A 24536-nucleotide genomic window follows, 5' to 3' on the forward strand; every position below is an offset into this window, starting at 1 on the left:
AGTCGATGTCAAGAATGGTGTCTATGTTAAGAATCTCAATGAAGAGTGTGCCATGAACATGGATGATTTTTGTGTATTTTGTTTTAAAAAGCAGTGGTGAGAATGCGGGTGGTTTTTCGTGTAATATGGGTAATCATGGGTTGAATCCATTTTCTCTGAGCAACAGGATGGATCAAATGGGGGTCTAACTTGTTTAGTAGCTTGGAATCTTTTTTATATATTTTTCTTCCTGCATTTGAATCTGTGTCGAGTAGGTTGAACTTGATTCCACGTTCATTAGTGGCTATAGGTTTATAGTATTCATTGTTTTTCATTCTTAGTAGGCAGTCCCTCGTTTCTTAAGTAAATTTCTAACCATTTTTTCTTGTTTTTGCTTGCCTTGTTTTGCGTGCCTGATCCTCATCATTGGGAATCATGCTAGTTTGTCATCAACACCACTATCAGCCATGATAACACGTGTGTCCTTCACTTCACCATTATTTTTCTATGTGTTTTCAAGGTTTTGGATTTGATTTCCAAGAGAATATAATTTTTCTTGAAATTATGTGCCTCGGTTTTTGTGCCATCATCATGGTGATGCATTGGATAATGTGTAGAGCCATGGAGATGCTCCACAGAGCTGCCCAATCTAGTTTTGGACTCTCTAGTTTGTTGTTTCATGGATTTTGGCAATCGAATGACCGACTTACATTGAAAATTTTGTCACTCGTGTGCGAAAGCATATTTTGATAAGTTTCTTATTATGTGTACAACACTGTAACACTCTCTTACTATGAGAGGATCGCTAGCTGATCCGTTCTAGAGTTTTTTTGTTTTTTTCTTGGTGTTGTGTGTCACGCACCAAGTGTCTGGTGTTTCGTCTATGCGGCAAATCGGTTGTGGTTTCTGCGGAAGTTCTTGGTTTTTGAGTTCAGCTATATATTTTCACTGCATCTCAAATGTAGGATTCTTAAACTAAATTTGCAGAATGTAAATTCTTGTTGTTTGGTATTAATCTCATGTATTTCAAGTACTATGTTGAGTAGGAATCCTAGCATGGTACAAATTTAGCAACTCATGTTAGAATTGCCTAATTAGATGGTATTGCATGAAATAAATTAGCAATTTCGCTTATATTGTCATTAGAATGATTTAGTGTAGTGTATTAACATTGTTAAGCATGTTGTATAAGGGCGAAGTTAAGTATGTCTTGATATATGTATAGATAGACTTTTAACTTCATAGTTTGGATCGTAAACATGCCCTTGAGAGTGCATGAAAGTGCATAGTTAACCATGGTAACATGCACATCGCTAATGCGAACTTTGCATATGCACGTGCATCATTTATATTCGCAATTGAAGTGTACTTAGATTAAAGCAAGAGTTTAGTTGTAATTGTAGATGATGCTTAGAGGTAAATATATTGCATTGTGCCAATTGATTTGCAGGTACAAGGATGAGAAAATAAATGATACTTAATGCTAAGTATCGCTTGCAACTAGAAGTCATGCACATTGAAATTAATGCAACTTTCAAATTAGGTATTTACCCGTGGTGGGTATGTGGTGCAAATGCATCACATAATGGATTTACTTTTATTATATGCAACATTTTTCTGCTCACATACGTCATTTAGTTGTGGATATCTAGGATTGTTGTGACTGTAGTCTGGAGATCATGTTGAGTATGATTTGAATGTATGAGAATAGAAGTGATCTTATTTTTGTAGTTCCGAGATCATGCATATGATGATTTTAGTTAGCAGAATATGGAGTGTGTTTGTTGCAGGTACATGTTTGAGCATACATTGTGTAAAATGTATGTTGCATAAATTGGTGTGTTTGACATGATCATGTCATGTATGTAAAGCATGTATTATGAGTGCATGTCTTAGAATGAATGTATCATGCATGTGAACATAAATAAGTGTTAGTGCATATCTTGTTTGTGTGCTAATTATGATGTGACATGTATTATGCATAAAAAATTGAATCATCTATGACATGTTTCATGCATAGTAACTCATGTAGAGGAATCATGCATAAGGTGTGTTGTAATTGAATCATACGAGTCTAAAATAATTGTTCTCGCAGAAGAAGCTCAACATGAGGCAGTGAAGATTGTTGGAGTTCATTAAGGACTACGATTTTAATATCTTTACCATCTAGGGAAGGCCAACGTGGTAGCTAATGCGCTTAGTAGAATGACAAGAGGTATTTTAGCGAGTTTGTTGGGAGCATGGTGAAAATTGTTGTTAGATTTCATGGCTTAGCAACCCTTTGCATTTGATACAGGAGTGATTTAGTTGTCTAGTGTGACCGTCCAGTCTGATCTCATCGCTCGGATCATCGAAGCCCAGAAGGAAGACCTCTAGTGTGTTAGATTGCAAGCACTTGCTCAGTTGGAGCATTCGTCCTTTAAGCACAAAGAAGATGAGAGTATACAGATGGAAGAGCGAATTTGGGTTCCCAACGATCCCAAATTGAAGAGTTGCTAGAGGAGGCTCATAGAGACAAGTACACCATACATTTGAGTAGTACTAAGATGTTTAAGGACTTGCAGAGGAGGTATTGGTGAAATGGAATGAAGCAGGAGATAGACAAGTAAGTAGTTTTAATAGTTTCTGAATAATATTATAATATATTTTATAAAATTTATAACCTTATTATTGTTTCTTTTGGCAAGGTTTGTTTCGAGATGTTTGACTTGCCAATAGGTCAAGATCGAACATCAAAGACTAGGTGCTACGATGCAGTTGTTGGAGATCCTGCAGTGAAAATGAGAGGAGATCATGATGGATTTCATTGTAGGTTTACCTAGGACTCGATGCCAGCATGATGCGATTTGGGTGATTATCAACAAACTCACCAAATTGGCACACTTTCTACCGATCTGGACCATTCAGTAATTAGACAACCTAGCAGAGTTGTACATTCAGGAAATACTTTGTTTGCACGGTATTCCCTTATCAATTATATTTGACTGAGACCCTCGTTTCACTTTGCATTTTTTAGGATAGTTGTAGATAGCTCTGGGTATGAAACTAAAGTTCAGTACAACTTTTCATCCCTAGACAGACGAACAGTCAAAGTGCATGATTCAGACCCTTGAAGACATGTTGTGAGCTTGCATTCTCGATTAGAAGGGTGATTGGGACACACATCAAGCACTAGCCGAGTTTGTATATAACAATAGTTATCATGCTAGTATTGGGATAGCTCCATGTAAGGCTTTTTTTTGGCAACCTTTTCAATCCCAAGTTTATTGGGATGAGATTGGTGAGAATGCAATGGAGTCACTTGTCATTTTGCAACATTACACTGAGCAGTTTTAGAGGATTCACGACAGACTTCGAGTGGCCCAGAGTCAACAGAAGAGTTACATAGATAGACGGTGCAGGGAGCTCACTTTTACAGTGGGAGATTTCATATTTGTTAGGGTGTCTCCTACCAAAAGTGTGTTTTGATTCGGAAAGAAAGGAAAGTTGAGTCACAAATACGTCAGACCGTTTGAGATTCTAGAGTGGATAGGCAAAGTTGCTTATCATATAGTGTTACTTCTTCAGTACTCACAGATACATGATGTCTTTCATGTGTCTATGCTGAGGAAGTATGTTTTGGATCCCTCACACATGATCCAATATGAGGATATGAGTATCAGAAAAGATTTATTCATTGAAGAGAGTCTCGTAGTGATTGTTGATTGAAAAGAGCAGGTATTGAGGACGAAGATTATTCCCTTAGTGAAAGTCTGGTGGTAACATCGTGGTATCAAAGAGTGCACTTAGGAACCTGAAGCTAGTATGCGAGAGAGATATCCCTATTTGTTTTGAGTCTCACTTTTATCAAATTTCAGGGACGAAATTATTTTTAAGGGGGGTAGGATGTAAAACCCAAGATTTTTCTTAATAATTAAAATAAATAAATGATGAATTATTGGTGCATTTATGACTATTATGGTGATTTCTTGATATTCTTGATTTTAATTAATTATGAACCTTTGTCTCAAGCTACGAAGAATATTTCAAGAATAATTGAAAAAGCTAAATTATGAAGACTATATGAGTTGGTGTGGTTTTGGATTTCAGACTTCTGTTATGGATCTAAAATCGCCATTTGGATCCAATATGAATCAGAGGTGTTGTTTGGATTGGATCTAATTTAAAATATCAATTGGATCCAATGGTTATGGATTGGACCCTCATAGGGTACGTCCTATGTGGACCCCCATTTGGATCTAGGAGTCCTTATGAATTAAGATATTATCTAGTTTTAAATTCAGACAAATAAATTAAATAAATAAATAAAAGTGATAATTAAGATTCTTAATTAGAAAATTTATTTAAATTACTAAATGAGAGATTTAAGAGGGTGGGATGTCCCACACCTCTTGAAGAGTCAATATTAGTTAGAATTTTTAGAGTTGGTTGTTGAATAGTCAAATCTCATAATTTTAATTAAATAAATTTGTGAAAAATCAAATAATTAGCGAAGATGGAGTCTAAAAGCTAATTAACTTTTTCTAGAAAGGACTCATCTCCTCCACATGATTTTAGAGAGGATATTTTAATATCAATAGGTTAGGGATTTGTGGAGAGGGCTATATATACCCCCTCACACGCCCCTCCCTTATTTTTTCAAAAAAAATCCTATTTCTTCTTCTTCTCTCTCTCTCTTCTTTTCTCTTTTTGGTTTTTCTTTTTCCTCTTCTCTTAAAAATGTCTATGAGGTCTGGAGTAGGGTGTGCAGCCATTAAACTTGCACAAACTTCTGATGGTGGTGGTATAGAGATCAGACTACCCGATTTCTTCTTTATCTTAAAGATCTATTGATTTTTTAGGTAAGATTTACGTAGTAGATACTTTTTATGTATATTAAGCATGCATATTTGAGTTATTTTTATTTTCAACACCATATTTACATAACTAGATCTGTTATACATGTTTTGTTTTATGAAGAAATCGTTATTTGGGTTCAAAGAAGGTGAATCATGAGTTTTTCATAAAAAAGATTTTGAAAAACATGCCTAAATAGGGTTTCTTTGTTGTTTCGTATTAGATTCAGTCATAACTTGATTATTATTAGAGTTATTCATAAGTTAAACTCATATTGTATTTGATTGAATCTAAAATATTGAGTTTTCAAAGGTATTATGGATTCAAGAAGATTTTTAACAAAAACGTTTTCTGAGAAACCTAAGTCTGTGATGACTGGTATGTTATTCTCTACCAGTTTTGAAAATAAATCGATATCTCTGTGTATATCAGTCCAAAAAATATAAATAAAAATACTAGGTTGATCTATGCATCTTTCTCTTCATTTTAGAATCTTGTTTTACCTGTTTTGGATTCATATTGAGGAATAAACATTTGTTTTAACAGAGCTTCAGTTTTTTGCTCTAGTTATAGGATTGTTTTGACCTATTGCTGATAAACGATATAAATGCTCAAGAAAAAATACTCTGAATAATTATACAAGACCACAGTACCAACTTGTAATAGGGGACACGTCAGACGATGCCTTGCCAGTAGGATGGCAGTCGAAGGATCACACCATCACCCACATGGAACTGCATGGTTGATGCTTCTTGTCATACACTTGCTTCATTCTCTCATGCACGGTCATCGGGTTTTGCAATAGTCAATGCAAGAAATGATCTCGCTTAAGTAAGGAGGCCGCTATGGCATCTTCCCTCGCTGCACCTCTGATGTAATCTCTAATGGTGGGAGGTGGTCATCTATAAATGGCTTGGAAGGGTGTTTCTTGAATTACAAAATGGTGGCTCATGTTATAGGACCACTCGGCCCAAGGCAGGAGCCTTACTCATTCCAGAAATTAAAATCAAAATTCAATGAGACTCCAAATTCAAGCGCACACTCAATTTGGATCCTGATTAAATTAAAACTCAAATTAAATTTTAATTAATTTCAACTTAAATCTAGATTAAATTCGATTAAAAATCAAAACCTAATTCAAAATAAATAAGTTTGTGATGATTGGTATGTTATTCTCGACCAGTTTTGGAAATAAATCGATATCGTTGTGTATATCAGTCCAAAAAATATAAATAAAAATAATAGGTTGATCTATGCATCTTTCTCTTGATTTTAGAATCTTGTTTTATCTGTTTTGGATTCGTATTGAGGAAGAAATGTTTGTTTTACAAGACTGTTTTGACCTATCTCTGATAGAAGATATAAACGCCTAAGAAAATTGACTATGAATAATTGTACAGGACCACAGTACCAACTTGTAATAGGGGACAAGTCAGATGGTGCCTTGCCAGTAGGATGGCAGTCGAAGGAGCACACCATCACTCACATGGAACTGGCATGGCCGATGCTTCTTGTCATATGCTTGCTTCATTCTCTCTTGCACGATCATCAGGTTTTGTAGTAGTAAATGCAAGAGATGATCTCGCTGACGAGGCCTCTATGGCATCTGCCTGCATCGCACCTCCGATGTAATCTCCAATGGTGGGAGGTGGTCATCCATAAATGGCCTGGAAGGGTGTTTCCTGAATCACGGAATGGTGGCTCATGTTATAGGACCACTCGGCTCAGGGCAGGAACCTTACCCATTCCAAAAATTGAAATTGAAATTCAATGAGACTCCAAATTCAAATGCACACTCAATTTGGATCCCAATTAAATTAAAACTTAATTTAAATTTTAATTAATTCCAACTTAAATCCAGATTAAATCCGATTAAAAATCAAAACCTAATTCAAAGTAAATTCTTAGTTTGAGACTCATTTCAAATCAAAACTAAAGCTCGAATAACAATTCTTTATTCCTCATAAAAATATTGAAAATTTGTAGGGTTTACACATGATCAAGAAGCATTCAATTGATGTGGTTGTTTCATTAGATTCCAAGATCTCTTTCGATCAGACTCCTATAATGGAGAAAGAGTTCTCAAGCTACTATTTTTTTGTAACTTTGATGCTACAGTCGTTAGTAGGATCATTTGCCTGTCGAACCAAAACTCAGTATCGATGGATCTGGCCCTATGCACGGACCTTCTATCTAAGGTCAAGACAGCCCTTGGGGGAAGGGTCTCATCTTCTGACAATTCCCAAGAATTACTTCACATTTTGTATAGCTATGAGAGGTGTACAGTTCAAAAACCAAGTTGTAATTCTAATTTCCCCTCCAAACACCTAGCTATTTTTAGCAAAAGAAGATCTATGTAAATCATGGAAAGATCAACCCCCAAGGATCTGGATCCCTTCAAGGGATAATATTCACACCCTAATTTTTTTTTATTCTAATGAAGTCTGGTAGGGGTCTGCCTAACCCCAACTTGCCTTTCAAAAAAAAAACTTGTTGGGAATGGTGTTGGCAAGCCCAACACCTTTCACGAGAGGATGTTTTTGGCCACTCCATCTCTCAGCACCACACATTGGCAAAACGATGTTTTGGCAACACATTAAAACCGTATTTCCATCCCATTGCAAGGTTCCCAAACATAGACTAAGAGAAATTTCTAAATCAAGAGTTGGAAAATCACATAATTATTAACATAAATATCGACATTGTTGTCAAGTCATGGCAAAGTAGATAGCCCATAACTCAAGGACTAGAAAGCCTGAGATACTTTTCATTACAACAAAAAGGATACATTGCTCCCTTCATGGATGAATTCAACTTGTGCAAATCCTTATTTAAAGCATAACCTAAGACTACACAACTCCTTGCTTCTTCATCCCCTGAATTACGGTTGGATTAAAGCTTAGTATGTTTGCATCTTCTCTAAGTCTGCTTATTTGATCCATGGGAAGTGTAGCCATGACCATCCTACTCAAACCCCCTTGTGGGGAAGGAAGGATCAAAATCTGGCCCTCGCCCACGACAGGTAATATGCGGTAGGAGACATGGAGGGGCTCTATCCCCTTCTGAAATATCGTGGAGTATGGTGCCAAGTTCTCCAAGTTCGCACAGACCAAGTCAGGTCCATAGTGCAAGGTAGACTTTGGAAGTTGACCACACTCATCTCTATCTGATTCCATGAATTCAAGAAGATCCATTATCTCCTCCTTCCCCATCTTCCCAACAATATCATGTATGGCCATTGATGCAGAACCTAGCTCATCACCTCCTAGTAACTCCTTTACACCATCTACTTTACTGAAAACCATGGAATTGCCGAAAAAATCATTTCCGAACCTGATTGTCTTCCTAGTCTCAACACATACTAACAAGTCTAGTAGCTCAGGCTTTTTCTTTGCTTTGCTGCAAGCGATCCAAAACAAGGCTGCTAAGGCCTCAAACACTGTCAAAGTGGGCCCATTGACTGAGCCAAGTTGTGCCTCTCTCAAGCACTTGCTGACCTTGTCCTCGGTAAAGAGAAACACGAGCATCGGGTATTTGGACTTGCTGGGATCCAAACTTGGGATGATGTCAGCACATGTCAGTTTAGACATGGACTTGTAGCACTCTATCATGTCATTGGTAAGCTTGGAAAGTGGTTTTCCACCAAATTTTGAGGCCAAGGGATAGAAAAGTGGAGGTTGTAGGTCTGATTTGGATGCATTTGTGTCTGCCCAAGCCTTCACTAGCATGGTGAGAGAGGCCATGTCTGCTACTAGATGAGTGCAGCTCAGTCCAATAGCCAGTCCTCCACCTTCAAACTCTGTCAGCTTCAAAAAAAGCAACAAACAAACAAAAAGAATCCACATGACCATTAGTATGTCAAATTCACCAGCATGTAACTATTTTGCCTAAGCCAAATAAAAAAAATTAAGAAAAAAATACAATAACACACCTAAAATAATTCTCAAAAGTTAGGTGTGTTTGTAATATCTCAAAAGTTAGGCATGTGTTTGTAAATTATATAGGCTAAGAGTTAAGTCGTGTAATTTTATACAACCATGGTATCCAATGGGCCAAACTCATGGTCTATCTCAAAAAGACACGGAAAACAAAACATGACTGGATACGACTTCCAGACACGAGTTTGCAATCTTTTTTTCAAAAATAGGAGACGAAGACACAATTTTTTTTTATAATTTAATTGATTAAAAGCATTTTTGACATTTCAATGTAAAAAATATTACTTAAATTTGGTAAAAGTTATTAAAATTAATAAAATAGTGTGCCGCGTTGCATCACTAAACATGGGGCCAAAAATGGCTTCTCCCACGAAGCTCATGGCCCTGTTTTTTTGCTATCCCAAGGGAACCCCGTTCCCCAAACCAAATGACCAACCGTTCATTGGCAGGCGTGCGGTTGGCTTTGTAACTAGCCAATCACATGACAGCGGGGTCCACAACTGCAAAGTGCAGGCCCCACATAAAATGCGGTCATGTGATCGGCTATGTCAAATAAACGGCTTTTACCTTGCGGCAAAGGACAGAAAACAGGTGGCTCGTCTAAGTTTGACCCAAAAGTTTGATTCATCGAGACATATTTATTGTCTTTCGTTCAAGTCAATTGCAAGAAAATCTCTCTTCCAACTTCACCGAGCACACGAGCCAAGTATGAACGAACCAGCACCAAGTCATGGTGGCTTGGTCCAAACATCATGCATGACATTTTTTTTTTTTGAGTGAGGTCCACTGCTTGGAAAGTGGTTGCCGGTAGGGCTGGTAAACGAACCAAGCTGCTCGTGACTCGGCTCGGTTCGGCTCATCACGAACTCGTTTGTGATCGGTTCGTATAGTTGGCAAGCCGAGTCACGAGCAGCTCGTTTACCTTAAACGAGTCGAGCCCGAACACAAGGTGTTCAGCTCAGCTCTATATATAGTACTCTTATATATATATATGTATATATATAAAGAAAAATGCAGAAAATATATATTAAAAAAAGGATGAATAAAAAATATATACATAAAATATGGACTATGAAGAGTAAATTATAAAAAGTTATATATATTTTCAAGTATAATATATAAAAACGTATATATTATGTATAAAAAGCATGAAATGTTTTTACACGAGCCAGCTTGTGTTCGGCTCATCTCATTCAGGGCCGAGCCGAGCTTGAGCTTGGCTCTGCTAAACACAAACACGAGCTCAATCCACTAGTAAATGAGTCTAGCCTGAACGTGCCCTGTTTGGTTCGTTCTGCTCGTTTACCAGCCCTAGTTGCCGAGCACAAATGGGGGCTCCACTTGTCTGATAGGAGCAGCTAGTACACGTCACCTTGTATTGGGACGTTGCAGGTTCAAAACACAATGGTATAGTTGTGTAACTGGTAAGGGTCTGCCTAACCCTTAAAAAAAAAAGAAAGTGGTCGCCGGGTGAGAACCCTGACCCACAAAAGGCCCTCTCCAGGAGTCATCACGGGTGGCAGAGCTCAAACAATTGGGTGTTGATAGGCAAGGGTAGTAGCTTTTGTTCCTAGCTCTACTTAACTCCGCAGCTAAAGGCAACGGCAATGGAGGACAAGTTGATACCTGAATGTGAAGGGGGGACCAGACATATGACTTCTCATGCTCATAGTCCCAATATGTAAGCCTAAGCTCATCACTAGTATCGGCAATCTTCATCCACTCATCCAGGCTAACTCTTGATGTAGCTTCTATCACCCTGACTCCTGCATCATTGCTCTTGATCTGCCAATTTCCATTGACATCCCTCTGGAGCCGTCCAGTTATGGCCGGGAAGCTCGTTAGTGCTTCGGAAAGTGACTGTAGCAACTTTCTGGTAATTGACTCTTTCCCATGAAACTTGTAGTAGTAAACAATGTGGAGGTTGTTCAGTTGCATGCTATGATCAAGGGCCGATAACGGCAAAATTTTCCCTGGCATCAACTGCTTAGTACTTGGAACCGTTCTTACACATCTAATGCAGACCTCGGCCATTGCGCTTTTATAAGGAAGGCCTTTCTCTGCTATTGGTCTTTTTTATCTCTTGCCTACACCATTGCTGGTACTTGAAATTTATAGTGTAAGTTCAGAGCCACAAGCTTGGTGGAGGGCAATAAGATCTTCACCAATATAGTGGGGCTATCATGCTTAGCGCCGTTCATCATCATGATGTACGGCACCAAATCCTTCCATGATACATGGAATAAGTATATCATAATTGATCAGTAACAGACTTTGTTTAGAGAGAGAAAACAGCAAAATTTTAGAACCATTACATTGCACTTGTGACCTCTTTTATGGGTCAACCTCACATTTTGTAATTACAATAGTAACATGAAAGTATGCTAGAATGGAGTTTCCCACATATTTCTAGCTTGCGTCTTTCATGAACATCATGAGCGCCATTATGATTTTTTTTTCTTATTTTGATTGATAAAAAAAACTATTTTCACATAATTTATTCACACGACAATGAATTTTTATAACGAACTGCATTACATGGATCCTATCTGTGCCAACTAGAAAAAACACTAGAAGTATGGCCATGAACTACCCATGATCCCTGTTCATGTAGTTTGCACCAGTGACCTGTCTAACAAGATTAACAGAACAATTGACCTGCACAACTGTGTGCCGCATAGGTGCCGGAACGGAGGCTGTTGCACTTTGCATGTTTGCATCCATAGCACCAAGAGCATGAACTCAGCTTGAAGAGCGTTAAAATCAGGTTATCTTGCAAGTAGGATTTTTCAAACCAGAACATGGAAAATTTAGAGCTTTATTTTTTTAGAAATATTGCATGATCACAATGTCATTACTATTTTAGTTTATTAGTCCATTAGGATATTACCTTTTTCATTGCCAAAGTCGGGTAACTATCAAGGGATTAGAATCCAACAAAAATGTTAAAGGAATTTGATTAGGTTATTTTACATGTACATGTCATGAAAGATACGGAGTTAATGGAAAAGTTCTTCGAACCTCAACCAGGTCTGGTTATTTTATATCACATTAGAATGGACGTGATTGTGTTCAACATTCCAGTAACCATTTGTCTACTCAAGATCACTTGCATGTCATTAATGGTCAGATCGCAGAGACACTCAAAAGAAAAATAGCAGAAAAACACCACATAGGCCCAGTATTCTGGTTTGTTTTGCATAGGTATAGCCTTTATTATTCTTCTCTTTTTGGATTATGGTCCTAGAACACTAAAACCTCATAATCCATTTGTTTGGATTAAGAACATTATCTCAATTTATTTGTTTAAGGTAACTCCATGATCAGGGAAAAATCATTTTCTTACTTTTAACAGCACATAAATAGTAACATCCCAAAATTTCTACCACAAAAATCATGTAATTTTTTTTTTAATGGTTTTATAAATTGCACCAAAAATTCGAACGGGGTAAAAGCTTTGGTGTATTACAGATCTATCATATCCTTTTCAAATAACTTCAAATTTAAAATTGAACATTCGTAAAAAAATAAATGTCCATCACAAACTTTGAATTAAATAATATCAGAGTTCTTCAAATGAAAATATTATCAGTCTTAGAACACTTGTGAATGCTCACAATCCAAAACACACTAAAAAGGTAGAAAGGTCTGAATTGGTTTTCGTCGCAATCTTCCACCATCGCTTAGTCCTTTATTCGCTACCTGAAAAATATTTAATAATAATAGGGTCAGACAATTAAGTCCTCAGTAGGGCAGAGCTATTCAACACACATAAATTAAAACACGCATGCAAAAGATTAATCTGACACTCACACGTCCAAACATTAATTAATCACGCTAAGGATGCATATGTCCAATGCTTTACAGGACTTCTTGCACACTTATGTCTTCGAAATGAATCACATGTGAGAGATCCTGTATATATTTTCTCAACATCAACACATAAAATACATTATGAATCCAGGCAAGTTGAGGGGGTAACTCCACTCAGTGTGCAGTCTCACTGATCCATTTCAATATAACAAAAGGTCTCACATATCTATGAGTTTACTTTCCCTTCGTTCTGAATTGGAAGATACTTTTGGTTCGCGACACCTTGACAAATATTGTATCCTCCACCTCGAAAGTGAGCTCCTTGCATCATTGATCCGCGTAACCTTTTTGTCGACTCTAAGCAATACGCAGTCTATCCCGTATCATTTGGATATGTTCAGTATAATGTTGGAGTACTATTGGTGACTCCACCGCCCTTTCACCATCTTCGTTCTAATGCATTAGTGATCTGCAGGGTCGCTCGTATAGCGCCTCAAAGGGAGTCATACTGATGCTTGCGTGATAACTGTTGTTGTAAGTAAATTCGGCTAGTACCACGTGAGCATCACATTCTCTCTTTCAGTCCAATATACACGCATGCAACATGTCTTATAATGTTTGTATAGTTCTTTCGGACTGACCCTCGGTCTGGGAATGAAAGGTTGTGCTGAATTTCAACTTTATGCCCAAAGTCGTCTGTAACTGACCCCACAATCGAGAGGTGAATCGAGGATCTCTATTTGAGATAATCGAGACAGGTATTCTATGTAACCTCACTATCGCCTTAATATATAAATCAGTCAAGCTTTGCAGGGATTGTCCCTTTCTTATCGGTAAAAAATATGTTGATTTGGTAAGTCGATCGACCACTACCCAAATAGCATCATAATTTCTACGGGTTCATGTCAAACCCATTATGAAGTCCATCATGATATTCTCTCATTTCCATTGAGGAATCTCCATCAACTGCATTGTTCCTTTAAGTCTCTGATGTTCAATCTTGATTTGTTGGCAAGTTAAGCAATTTGCGACAAATCTGAATGCACATTAAAGTTTTTATATTATTAATTTGAGTTGACAAGGAGATAATCTATTTAAAATCTATAGAATTTTTTTAAGATTTTGCTTACCTAGTGACATCACATTTCATTCCATTCCACTAGTACCCACATTGTAGATCTTTGAACATCTTGGTACTACTCGGGTGGATGGTGTACTTACTTTTGTGTGCATCTTCTAACCATTCTTCTCTTAATTTTGAATCATTTGGCACCCAAAGTCGCTCTCGCATCCATATGCTTCCATCTTCTTTATGCCAAAATATGGTATCCTCTTGTTGTGCTAGGGCCTCCATCTTCCCATATTGCAGGTCTTCCTTCTGCTTAACTATTAATTTCTCTTGGAATTCAGGTCATGCAGTCAGACTTGCCATCTTGATCGTGCCTCGATCGTCTAAGAAGGGATTCTATTCATTAGATTGGCCAAAGTACCCCCAACCTTACAATTAAGGTCATCGACAACCGTATTTGCTTTTTCGAGATGGTAGGAAATAGTGAACTGATAGTCCTTTATGAATTGCAGCCACCTTCTTTGTCACATGTTAAGCTCCTTCTATGAGAACAAATACTTCAAAATTTTATGGTCCGTAAAGACTACGAAATGTTCTCCGTACAGATAATGCCTCTAGACTTTTAAGGCAAAAAACTACTGGTGCCAATTCCAGATCATGGGTTGCATAATTCCTTTCATGGGTCTTCAACTATCGTGATGCATAGGCGATGACTTTGTCATGTTGCATTAATACGCAACTCAAACCGGTACCAGAAGCATTAGTATAAACCACAAATTCACCGCTTTCTGATGGCAAGGCTAGTATTGGTGTTGTCGTGAGCTTCGCCTTGAGTTTCTGAAAGCTCTCTTCGCATTTGTCATTTCATTCAAACTTCATTGCCTTCCTTAGGAGTTTTGTCATAGGCATAGCTATTTGTGAGAAAACCTGTATAAATCGCCTGTAATACCATGCCAGTCCGAGAAAACTCTGGATCTCACTGACATTCTTCGGTTGTGCCGAATTCATTACGGCCTCAACCTATTAAAACACTTGAATTATAAATTTTCAATAAAAAGAATGTGTTAAGAAATTTATGAAAATTTCAGTAGGGTTAAGCAATCACCTTTGTTGGATCCACCGAGACTCCATCCTTTGAGATCACATGCCCTAGGAATATGACCTCCTCGAGCCAAAATTCATATTTTAAGAATTTTGCGTACAACTGGTATGTTGAGAGGGTTTCTAGGATGATCCTTAGATGTTCACGATGTTTCTTTGCATTCTCAGAATACACCAATATATCATCAATGAAAATGATGAAGAAGGTATCCAGATATGGCCTGAATACCTAATTCATCAGATCCATGAAGGCAGTTGGAGTATTGGTGACTCCAAATGGCATCACTATAAATTCATAATGTTTGTATTTTGTTCAAAATATCGACTTTGGAATGTCTTCATCCTTTATTCTCAACTGATGGTAACCCGATCTTGAGTCAATCTTCGAAAAGAGCTTTATTGTTTTTAACTAGTCGAACAAATCTTCTATGTGTGGTAATAGGTATTTATTCTTCATTGTCGTCTGGTTAAGCATTCAGTAATCTATGCATAACCTCATAGACACATCTTTCCTTTTCACAAATAGAACTGGTGCTCTCCAAGGAAATATGCTCGGTCGCATAAAACCATGTTTCATCAATTCTTGCAGCTGCTTCTTTAACTCCTCCAGTTCCGCTGGTGACATCCTGTAAGGTGCACTAAAAATTGGCTTCATACTAGGCACCAACTCGATCCCGAATTCCACTTCCCATTGTGGAGGTAATCATGGAAGTTTCTCCAGAAACACGTCAAAAAAATCACAGATAATTTTTAGTTCCTCGATCGATATGTGTTTGGCTTCTCCTCCTGTCACACTAACCAGGAAAGTCATATCTCCTCTTTGTAGATATTTTTGAGCCTTGAGAGCAGAGATCACTCTTTTTTTTATCATGAGTCCCAAAATTCAGAATTCAACCTCCAGTACACCTGGTTGGAATAAGATTACATTTCCTTCCTTATATAGGAGTCTAACATAATGTTCAAAGTGTCAATCCATACCCAATATGACATTATATTCTGTCATGTTGAGTAGAATTAGGTTGGCAGGCAATTTTTGTTCTCCTAGTATGACTTCTACTTCTGGCATGTAATTCACACGTATCTCATTGAATCCTATGGGATTGTACACTAATAGTTCTTGATTCAATGATTTAGTGGGTACTCTAAGTTGTTTAGCAAAATGTATAGATATGAAGGAATGTGTTGCACTATAATAAAAAGGTATCAGGGTAGCTTGATCAAATATAGGCACAGTACCTTGCACCAAATCTCCCCTCTACAGTTGTTCCGCTGAGGTAGCATAGACTCTACCCGCCACCTTCCTTTGTGTTGCTTGCGATTTTTGTGGTGGTTGTCATTGCTACTGATGTTGTCCCCCGGTCTCACGCCTTGCTTCATCTGCCTGCTATTTTCGACACTCCTTGATGTAGTGTCCCATCTTTTCGCAATAGAGACAAGCACATGTCTCACGGGGACATTGCTGCTCAGGGTGAAAACGATTGCAGATCGGGTATCTCTGGGTTTGCACTAGTCTTCGCTTTGTTTCTCCATTGTGCTTTTGCTTCATGGCTAGCAGGGTGAATTTCTTTCCTCCAAATATCTTCTTGAACTCGGGTTTCTGCACCCCAGTTCAATTCTTCTAGGACCTTTGTCCCTCCTTTCAATCTTCTTCTAGCAGGGTAGCTACCTGGATGGCCTCGTCGAGGGTTTTTGGTTCTCTAGTGTATAGGCAGTTTCTTAAACCCGCCTTCAATCCTCGGGCAAATTTTATTGCCCTATCCTCATCAATAGTGTACATGTTCGGGCAATACTGTTTCAGGCTATGGAATTTAGTGATGTACTCTGCCAGGAACATTTTCCCCTACTGCAGGTTCAAGAATTTATGCAGCTTCTTGGTTCGCTCGTGCTTCAAAACATACATGGCATTGAAGGCCTCCACGAATTGCACCCAAGTCACAGGATCATTCTGAAACTTAACTTTGTGGGTGGTCTCCCACCATTTATCTGATGTTCTTTAAGACAATAAGTTCCAAAATCGACCTGACAGTCCTCTGAAACATCGAGCACTCAGAATATTCGCTCAATCTCTCTTAGCCAATTTTCAGCCGCTTCCGGATCCATCTTCTCCAGAAAGGCGGGTGGGTCCATGTCCATAAACTTCTTGTAGGACATGCCCCCGACATTGGTTGCCTTCTCTTGGGTCACTTGTTATAGGTTGTCACCCATTTGTTGCATGTCTGATGCATGTTGTCCCACAACCTCAGTCAGGTTGTGCAAGGTATTCATGATGTCGTTGCACCTATTTGCCCATGACATCTAGTTGCAACAGACAGAGAAGACCAAAATAGGCTAAGTTATTATTTTTTTATTCATACAGTACGATTTATTTATTCTACTTTACATTATATTTAGGAGTTTTATATACTTACAAAGCTATTGTAGGTCGCAGGAAGAGCCATGCGTTTACATTTTTATCCTACTCTGATACCAAATCTGTAACGCTCCAATAATTTAACTCAAAAAATTTGGAATAAATTTTTATTTTTATTTTCATCACAGCAAAATAACGGTTAAATTATCCAGTCAAATAGTAGAGTGAGTTACAGGGTATAACAGATCATGATACTATTGCAACATTTAATACAATTAATAAATGATATGTCCAAAAATTACTTTAAACTCATAAATAAAAATATCAAGAGAACTATTAGAGTTATGCAGGATCATAATGTTGAATCTCATGGTTTCGTTCGCAGCGACGTTCGTAATTACTCTGGTATTTTTAATCACTACCTAAAAAATAATAAATTAGATGGGATCAAACTACTCCTCGTCTGAATAAGAAGCATAATATCAATATGAATGTGCTCAGTGTCATGTGTACATGTATGATGTTTAAGACATTCGGATAATGATAATGAAATGATAAAATTAATGTAAGTTCTATGAGATTAATTCAATAGAACCAACTCATGGTTTGGTACATAAAGAAAAACATTAATAAAGCTACACATCCAATAAATGAATCACAACTATATTATAACAAATGGAATATAAAGGAAAACATTAATGAAGCTATGCACCATATGAATGAATCACATTTATATTATAACAATTGTAAATTCAAGCATTGAATGTACTTAAAGACATTTAAAAGTGAACTGACTTTATGTTTCTCTTGTTAATTACTGTGTGGGTACGCATAAGCATTCGACATCATAGGGGACTGAGACCACACGGGGGTTTGTGGTACTTTTTTTCAATTAATACCCTATGTGACTAACCGTACAGATACCCAATGGCAGCTAGAAATAGGATGCACCATAAAACTTTTGCAGAAGACTTGGATCTATCACCTAGGACACATTGATAATCTTGGTCCAATAACTCCGAAGACTGGAGACCGAGTGAGATGCTTCGCTCTTACAAAAATACAATTGCCTCACGAAGCTTGTACCATCTACCCTCTTCAAGGTAGAACATGGGTCTAGTAGCATACATCGTCTTTCAGGTGTACCCAAAACCCTAAACTAGCTGATGTTGGTGTTATCAACTCTTTTTTCATTGTAGAATGAGTTATCACAGTTTGCGTCTTGGATTCTCAAGCAATAGCTTCAGATCCAAGGATACATATCCAAACACTTTTGGATAATAACTCATTGGAATCAGAATTTCAGTTTGCACCATTGTACCCTTCAGTAAAATGAATTCTCTCTCATAGAATATTTTATATTCTAGAGTTTCTCTCAAGTACTTCAGGACTCGATATATTGCATCTCAATGCTCTTGTCTTGGATTACTAGTATATCGGCTCAACTTACTCATGATGAAAACTATGTCTGATTTTGTTCCATTTATAGCATACATGAGACTACTAATAATATTTGCATAATCCAATTGGAATATACTTCTTCCAGTGTTAATCGATAGCTTAACATTAGGATCAATCGGAGTAACAACAAGCTTACAATCATAATGATTATATTTTCTCAATGTAATGAGATTGAGTTCATGCATAAGAGCTTTCATGTCTAATTAGTTTAATACCAAGTATAACATCAGCTAAACCCATATCTTTCATGTTAAATTTAGATAAAAGAAATCTTTTAGTATTATTTATGCATTATTATTCATGTTTAGCATATCATCTATATAGAGATAAATAATTATAACATGACTATATTGTACTTTACTATATATGCATTTATCAAAGTCATGAATTCTAAAACCATATGAAATGATTATTTTATCAAACTTCTCATATTATTGTTTAGGTGATTGTTTTAAATCATAAAATGACCTTAACAGTTTGCAAACTTTCTTTTCTTCACCAGTATTTTGTCTATGTATTCGATGAATTTCACAAAAATCAATGAATTCAGTTGAAAGATATTCACTACCTCAGCTTTGAAAATCTTAATTTTTTTTTTAAATGATTCATCTTTTATTTTCATGAGATCGACATAAGCATATTTTGTGAAATCATCAAATAAAAGTTATAAAATAATTGTTACCCTCACAAGTTGGAGTATTTTTCAAATCACACACATCATTGTGTATTATATCTAATAACTTAGACATCACATTTTCTAACATGTTCATATTTGCGTTTAGAAATAAGTCTTAAGTTATCCATGCTTCTCAAAAAACTTTTAATTAACATGTCTTAATACAAATCATATGAGTCAAGTATATAAACAAAATAAGAATCAACTTTCTTGAGTTTGAACAACACATTTGTGACATAGCCTTTGCTTACAAACTTGTGATTTTTCGATAGTATAATACTGTTGAATTTTAATACAACTTTAAAACCATGAGTTGTAAGCAAATAGGCAGATACAAAATTTTTCATGACGGTGGGTACATAATACACAATTTTTAAGGTTAAATATTTATCAGAGGTGAAGTGAAGTTTCATACTCACTTTTCCATGAGCCTTAACGTCATGTTTATCACTCATATAAATCATATGGTCTTCACCCACAGTTTCGTATGTTTTGAACATACTTTTGTCATTGCATGAATGAATTGTTGATCCATAATTAATCATAAATATCTTACTAACTACAACCACGAGGTCATCATCGGGTTTACTAGCTTTATTACCTTGAAATTTCTTCTTGTGTCGGCATTCTCTCCCATAGTGACCCGGTTTTCCACAAGTATTGCAGGAAACATTATTTTTCTTCTTAACAATGAACTTGGATTCCTTGTTCTTGTTCCCAAGTTCGGGTTTGAACTTTGGTTTGTATTCAGCTATGTTTACCTTAGCACAAACTACTTTTACTTCATCTTTCTTATCTCAAGATCGAGCTTCCCCCTTGATTTTAAAATGTTGAAGAAGTTGTTCTAAGGTAAACTCCTTATTCTTATGTTTTAATTCATTTTGATAATCTTTCCAAGATGGGGGTAGGGATGCACACCGAACTGGACTGGCTCAGGCTCGTCCGCTTCGTAAATGAGTTGAGCTTGAACTGATGTATGAAGCTTGAATGAGCTATCGAGCGCGATAAGGCTCGACAGGCTTGATAAAACTCAGTTCATTGCAAACCCCATATATATAATATCTTTGCAAAAATATTCAAAATTGTTGCATTATTACTATAATGGGTAGGGCGTTAGTCTTTATTAAGAGCGTGTTGGGTTTGAATCCTGCCTTTTGTGCCTTTTTTCGCTGAGAATTTTTAGTAAGTATAGAATTTTTTCAATAATAATAATCAAAAGACATGTTTTGGCTTAATGGTAGGTCCCTTGGTTCACATTAAGCAGGTCGGGGATCAAATCCCTCCTCCGTAATAATTTTTTTTAATAAATCTTTTTTAAGCTCGACTCGGCTCGAGCTCAAAACCGAGTCAGGTTCGAACAATGCCTTATAAGCTTAGCTGAGCTCGAGCCGAGCTTAGACAAAGTGATTTTGAACTGAGTCGAGTTCAAACAACCCAATCTCAGCTCATGTGCATCCCTAGATGGGGGCAATCTGCTAATGGTTGCAACCACCTGGAATGATTCATCAAGGTTCATACCCTCAGACTTGATCTGATTAGTCAAGATGTGCATCTCATGGACTTGAGGTAGCAGTGGCTTATCATTGAAGAATTTGAAATTCATATACTTATTAATTAAAAACTTATGATTTCATGCACCCTCCGTTTTGTACTTCCTTTCAAGAGCTTCTCACAGCTTCTTTGCAGTGCTGACTTTTGAATAGAGGTCGAACAGGGTATCGAAAAGTGTATTTAGTATGAGTCCATGACACACGAAGTCATCTTGTTTTCACTTTAATCTCCTGTGATTTTCAGCAATGGTTCTGTCCTCCCATTCTTTTGAATAGTCTTCTATGAGCACATATGCTACTTTTGTAATAGTGAGGAAGATATGCACCTTGTATTGCTATCGTTTGAAATTTGTGCCATCAAACTAAGACAACTTAGGCAACTCCTAGTTTTCAACCCTTACAGTCGCCATTTGTTAAAAATTATTGAAAATTTTACCTTAGTGGGTCAGGCAACTGATATTGAACTAGTGAGCTAGAAGGCATGCATAAACGCGTTGTCTTTCAAGCGATAGTTATACTACTTAGGATCAAGTCCTCAACATAATGGGTACTCATGCAACTATTCTCTCATGATACAACTGAGCTTTCACCTACTCACGAAAAGTTTGTCCATACCCTGCACTGGGTGAGACCGCTAACTTCGACATAAACCACCTTAAACAACCTCTTGACTAAGATAGAAAGATCTAAGTTCAAATTGGATATAGATCCTGGGTATGAGTATAGTGGATAAGGAACCAAACTATAATTGGATATAAATCCAACCTCTAACTTGATATGGATCTGAATCCGAACAGCAACATAATCAAGATCCAAATTGTAATTGAATTTAGATCTGAATAGCAATTGGATCAGGATCTAAATAGCAATTGGATCTAAATCAAGATCCAAATTGTAACTCAATCAAGATTTGAATAACAATTGAATCTAAACCATGACCTGAATAACAATTGGATCAAGATCCAAACTATAATTGAATCTGGATCCGAATAGCAACGGGGTCAGGATCAAAATTGTTAACTGAATCTGGATAAAATATAAAAATATCTGAATAAGTTTGATGCAAAGTCAATGACAATTTTAAGGCTTGGTCAATGGTCGGTTTTAGACTTGAAAATTACATTCATCCTAAGTACTAAAAAGGCAAGTCAAACCCCAAACCCAAGATCCAAGATCTAAGGTTAAGAGTCAAGATCAAGATCCAAGATCCAAGAATAAAATAATGCACAAACCCAAGATCTAATGCCCTTGAGGGCCTTGCGCCTTAAGGCAGTTATACAAGGACAAGAGTTTTCTCAAAAACCTTCAATGTGAGACAACTTTTATAGAGAACTCATTACCTACAAACTTATAAAAAAATGGAAAATAAAGACAAAACTTAAGGATAGTTTTAAGCCAAATTCCATCACAAGATTTCAAAACAAAGAATCTATTCTTTAACTTTATCTGCTCTGTTTAAGTACCTATAGGGTTATATCTGGATTTAAAAAAATGCTTACATGGTATGCAGCTTGATACTGAGAACCTTATATTATGTAAAAATATTTTATGGACATGAAAACCTCCAGAAAATCCTATACCCACAAGATGATTTCCATTTAGCTCTAGTAATTGATATTTCATGACTCATGAAGATAATATCTTACAACTGTGCACAAAAGCTGAACCCTTAAATTCCATGCAAGATTTTAACTTCCTCAAGCATCAGCGCTACCAAATACAGGTAAGGCAAGACAATTAGGTAAAAGAAAAATGGATGACATAATACATTGAAGAACATTTCATTTGAAGGTACATCTAAACAACCTTCAAGCGTATTTCCACTTTGACTACTAATGTAAGCTCTTCTAATCTAGACTGTAGTTGTAGGAAATTCATTAACAAGAGAGAACCAGATCAGCTTCACCACTGACTAATTGTCATCAACACCTGTACAGAGAAAAAAGATAAAAATAAAATTAAAAATGTTCAATATAGGATAAAAATAGCCAAGCATAAACTAATCTTTGCTGTAATTGGCTTGACTATTCATTGAAGATAGAAGGTCGGAAAGATATCTGGATCAAGTAGCCGAGCTCATAGAATCTCTCAGAGAGGAGCTGAACTCATGCTATTGATGCCAGCCCAGCCTTTCTTCCGGTCCCCTCCCACCGATGAGTGCGACTGGTTCATCACCGACCACAGATAGCAGAAAGAAAAGGGCTTCAAAGGACTAGTCCCAGACTAGGAAACCGCTTGGAGATGAGTGACAGATAAATGCAGGATAGAAGAACATCATGCTTATCCATAGAAGACAGTTGAAAGTATAAACCAGTACATTTGCCTGCTGCAAATGTAATAATATATACATTTGACAGTGCTTTTAAGAAACAGATACAGAAGATGAAATAGGTTACTGATATAATAAACTTCAGAAGATAAACCTTCATAATGTACCATGACTATCGCTCTGGGTATGCTGTCTCACCATCATCAGTTTCCATCATTGCCACATCCACAAGAGACTGAAGAACGTGAGGGTGCACAGAAGCATTAGAATTGCATTCAAAGTAATTGCTTAAGTAGGTTTTAAGACATCAGAAGTGAATTCCATCATAGGCTGACTTAGAATCCACGTTACCATGACAGCCATAGGATAAAGGTGCATACAATTTCATAGCAAACTTCATTACGAAATACATATGGGCCACAGCTTTCAGAAAGTGGCCTACAAAAAGCTTTTCAGAAAGAAAAATAGTGCATGTTTGTATACCGCAAAATACATAAAAACATGAACACTGCTGATTGCAAGTGGACTTCTTCCAAGTTTGAGAACCTTCAAGATGCACATTTAAAGCATGAAGAAAAAGAATACCTCTAGTTCCTGTTCATAGCTTTTTAGCCTTTCTGTGCAGTCTTTTACTTGAAGAAAACATTTCTGCAACTGTATAAGATAGAATACTGAAAGTTAAGATCCATGATTCTGTGAAATGTTTCAAGTTGAAGCAATTTAGAAATAGAACCTTACCTTTGTTAGCTGCGTATCACGATAAGAGAAGAGCTTCTTGGCATTAGTCAGTGATTCCTCTAGCTTCTGTGATCATCCCAATAAGCATGTCAGAGAACAGTACACTACTTTAGTGTAAATTAGCTCTCAATAGTAAAAAAAATGACTAAAGGTAGTGATACAATCAAATGGAAGCCAGATTTTTCATAATTTATATGGCTCAAACCTGTGATTTCTCTTGCAAATCTGCAACTAGTAGTTGCTTTGTCTTAAGCTTCTCATTTATCTCGGCAATCTGATGACAAAAGATCCAGAAAAACTTTTTCATACTGATAAATTACAATAAAAGTAGTCGAGAAAGAGATGGATTTTTATATGATGTTTAAAGAAATATATGCCAAGACAATGTAAGCACGACACCTCAGTAGCAGGACAAGCTGTTGGAAGAATCGACAGAGCACAAGCTAAAGCATAAATGAAACAAACAAGGGTTTACAAAATGCTTGTCAAAGAGTAAAAGCAGGAAACACAATGCTTCACCTATTATATACAAGGGCGGAGCCACATTCGGGCTAGGGTGGGCACGTGCACACCCTAACCCAAATTTCCCCAATGAGGGGGTTCGGCACCCTGACCCGACACGTTGGGCAGTGAATGCCCACCATAACCCTCAGAAAGGTAGGGTCAAGGTGGGCACACTCTGATACGTTCTGGGCCCATAGGGTTCAGACTAGATCCAAAAGTAATTTTGAATAGATCGTAACAGGGAAAACAAAA

The 24536-nt window shown here is 37.0% G+C and overlaps 2 protein-coding genes across 5 annotated transcripts in view; both read right to left on the bottom strand.

Annotated features, from left to right (window-relative positions):
• Nucleotides 1-7664: 7664 nt before the first annotated feature.
• Nucleotides 7665-10787, bottom strand: LOC149829413 (acetyl transferase 1-like). Its single transcript, XM_090016185.1, has 2 exons — nucleotides 10380-10787; nucleotides 7665-8621 (listed from the first exon to the last, which is right to left on the bottom strand). Exons 1-2 carry the CDS (start codon nucleotides 10785-10787, stop codon nucleotides 7665-7667), a joined length of 1365 nt encoding a protein of 454 aa, XP_089872311.1.
• Nucleotides 10788-12289: 1502 nt separating this feature from the next.
• Nucleotides 12290-24536, bottom strand: part of LOC149829414 (uncharacterized) — a 49193-nt gene continuing 36946 nt past the window's right edge. For 2 of the 4 annotated variants that reach the window (XM_090015927.1, XM_090015925.1), the window contains 5 exons: nucleotides 23986-24054; nucleotides 23781-23846; nucleotides 23628-23696; nucleotides 23197-23277; nucleotides 22351-22702 (listed from right to left, as the gene is read on the bottom strand). In XM_090015927.1, coding sequence (XP_089872053.1) covers nucleotides 23215-23277; nucleotides 23628-23696; nucleotides 23781-23846; nucleotides 23986-24054 — 267 coding nt within the window. In that variant the 3' untranslated portion in view covers nucleotides 22351-22702; nucleotides 23197-23214. Of the gene's footprint in view, nucleotides 12456-22350; nucleotides 22703-23196; nucleotides 23278-23627; nucleotides 23697-23780; nucleotides 23847-23985; nucleotides 24055-24536 lie in introns of those variants that run through there. The other 2 variants (XR_016433702.1, XM_090015926.1) reach the window with 2 other exon arrangements.

This window comes from Nuphar pumila, chromosome 8 (genome assembly GCF_984573655.1).
Source record: "Nuphar pumila chromosome 8, dmNupPumi1.hap1.1, whole genome shotgun sequence".
NCBI lineage: Eukaryota > Viridiplantae > Streptophyta > Magnoliopsida > Nymphaeales > Nymphaeaceae > Nuphar > Nuphar pumila.

Coding starts and splice junctions, on each gene's coding strand:
- LOC149829413 (XM_090016185.1), bottom strand. CDS start 10,787: ATGGCCGAGGTCTGCATTAGATGTGTAAGAACGGTTCCAAGTACTAAG. Junction 8,622..10,379: donor GGTCCCCCCTTCACATTCAG/GTATCAACTTGT, acceptor CTTTTTTTGAAG/CTGACAGAGTTTGAAGGTGG.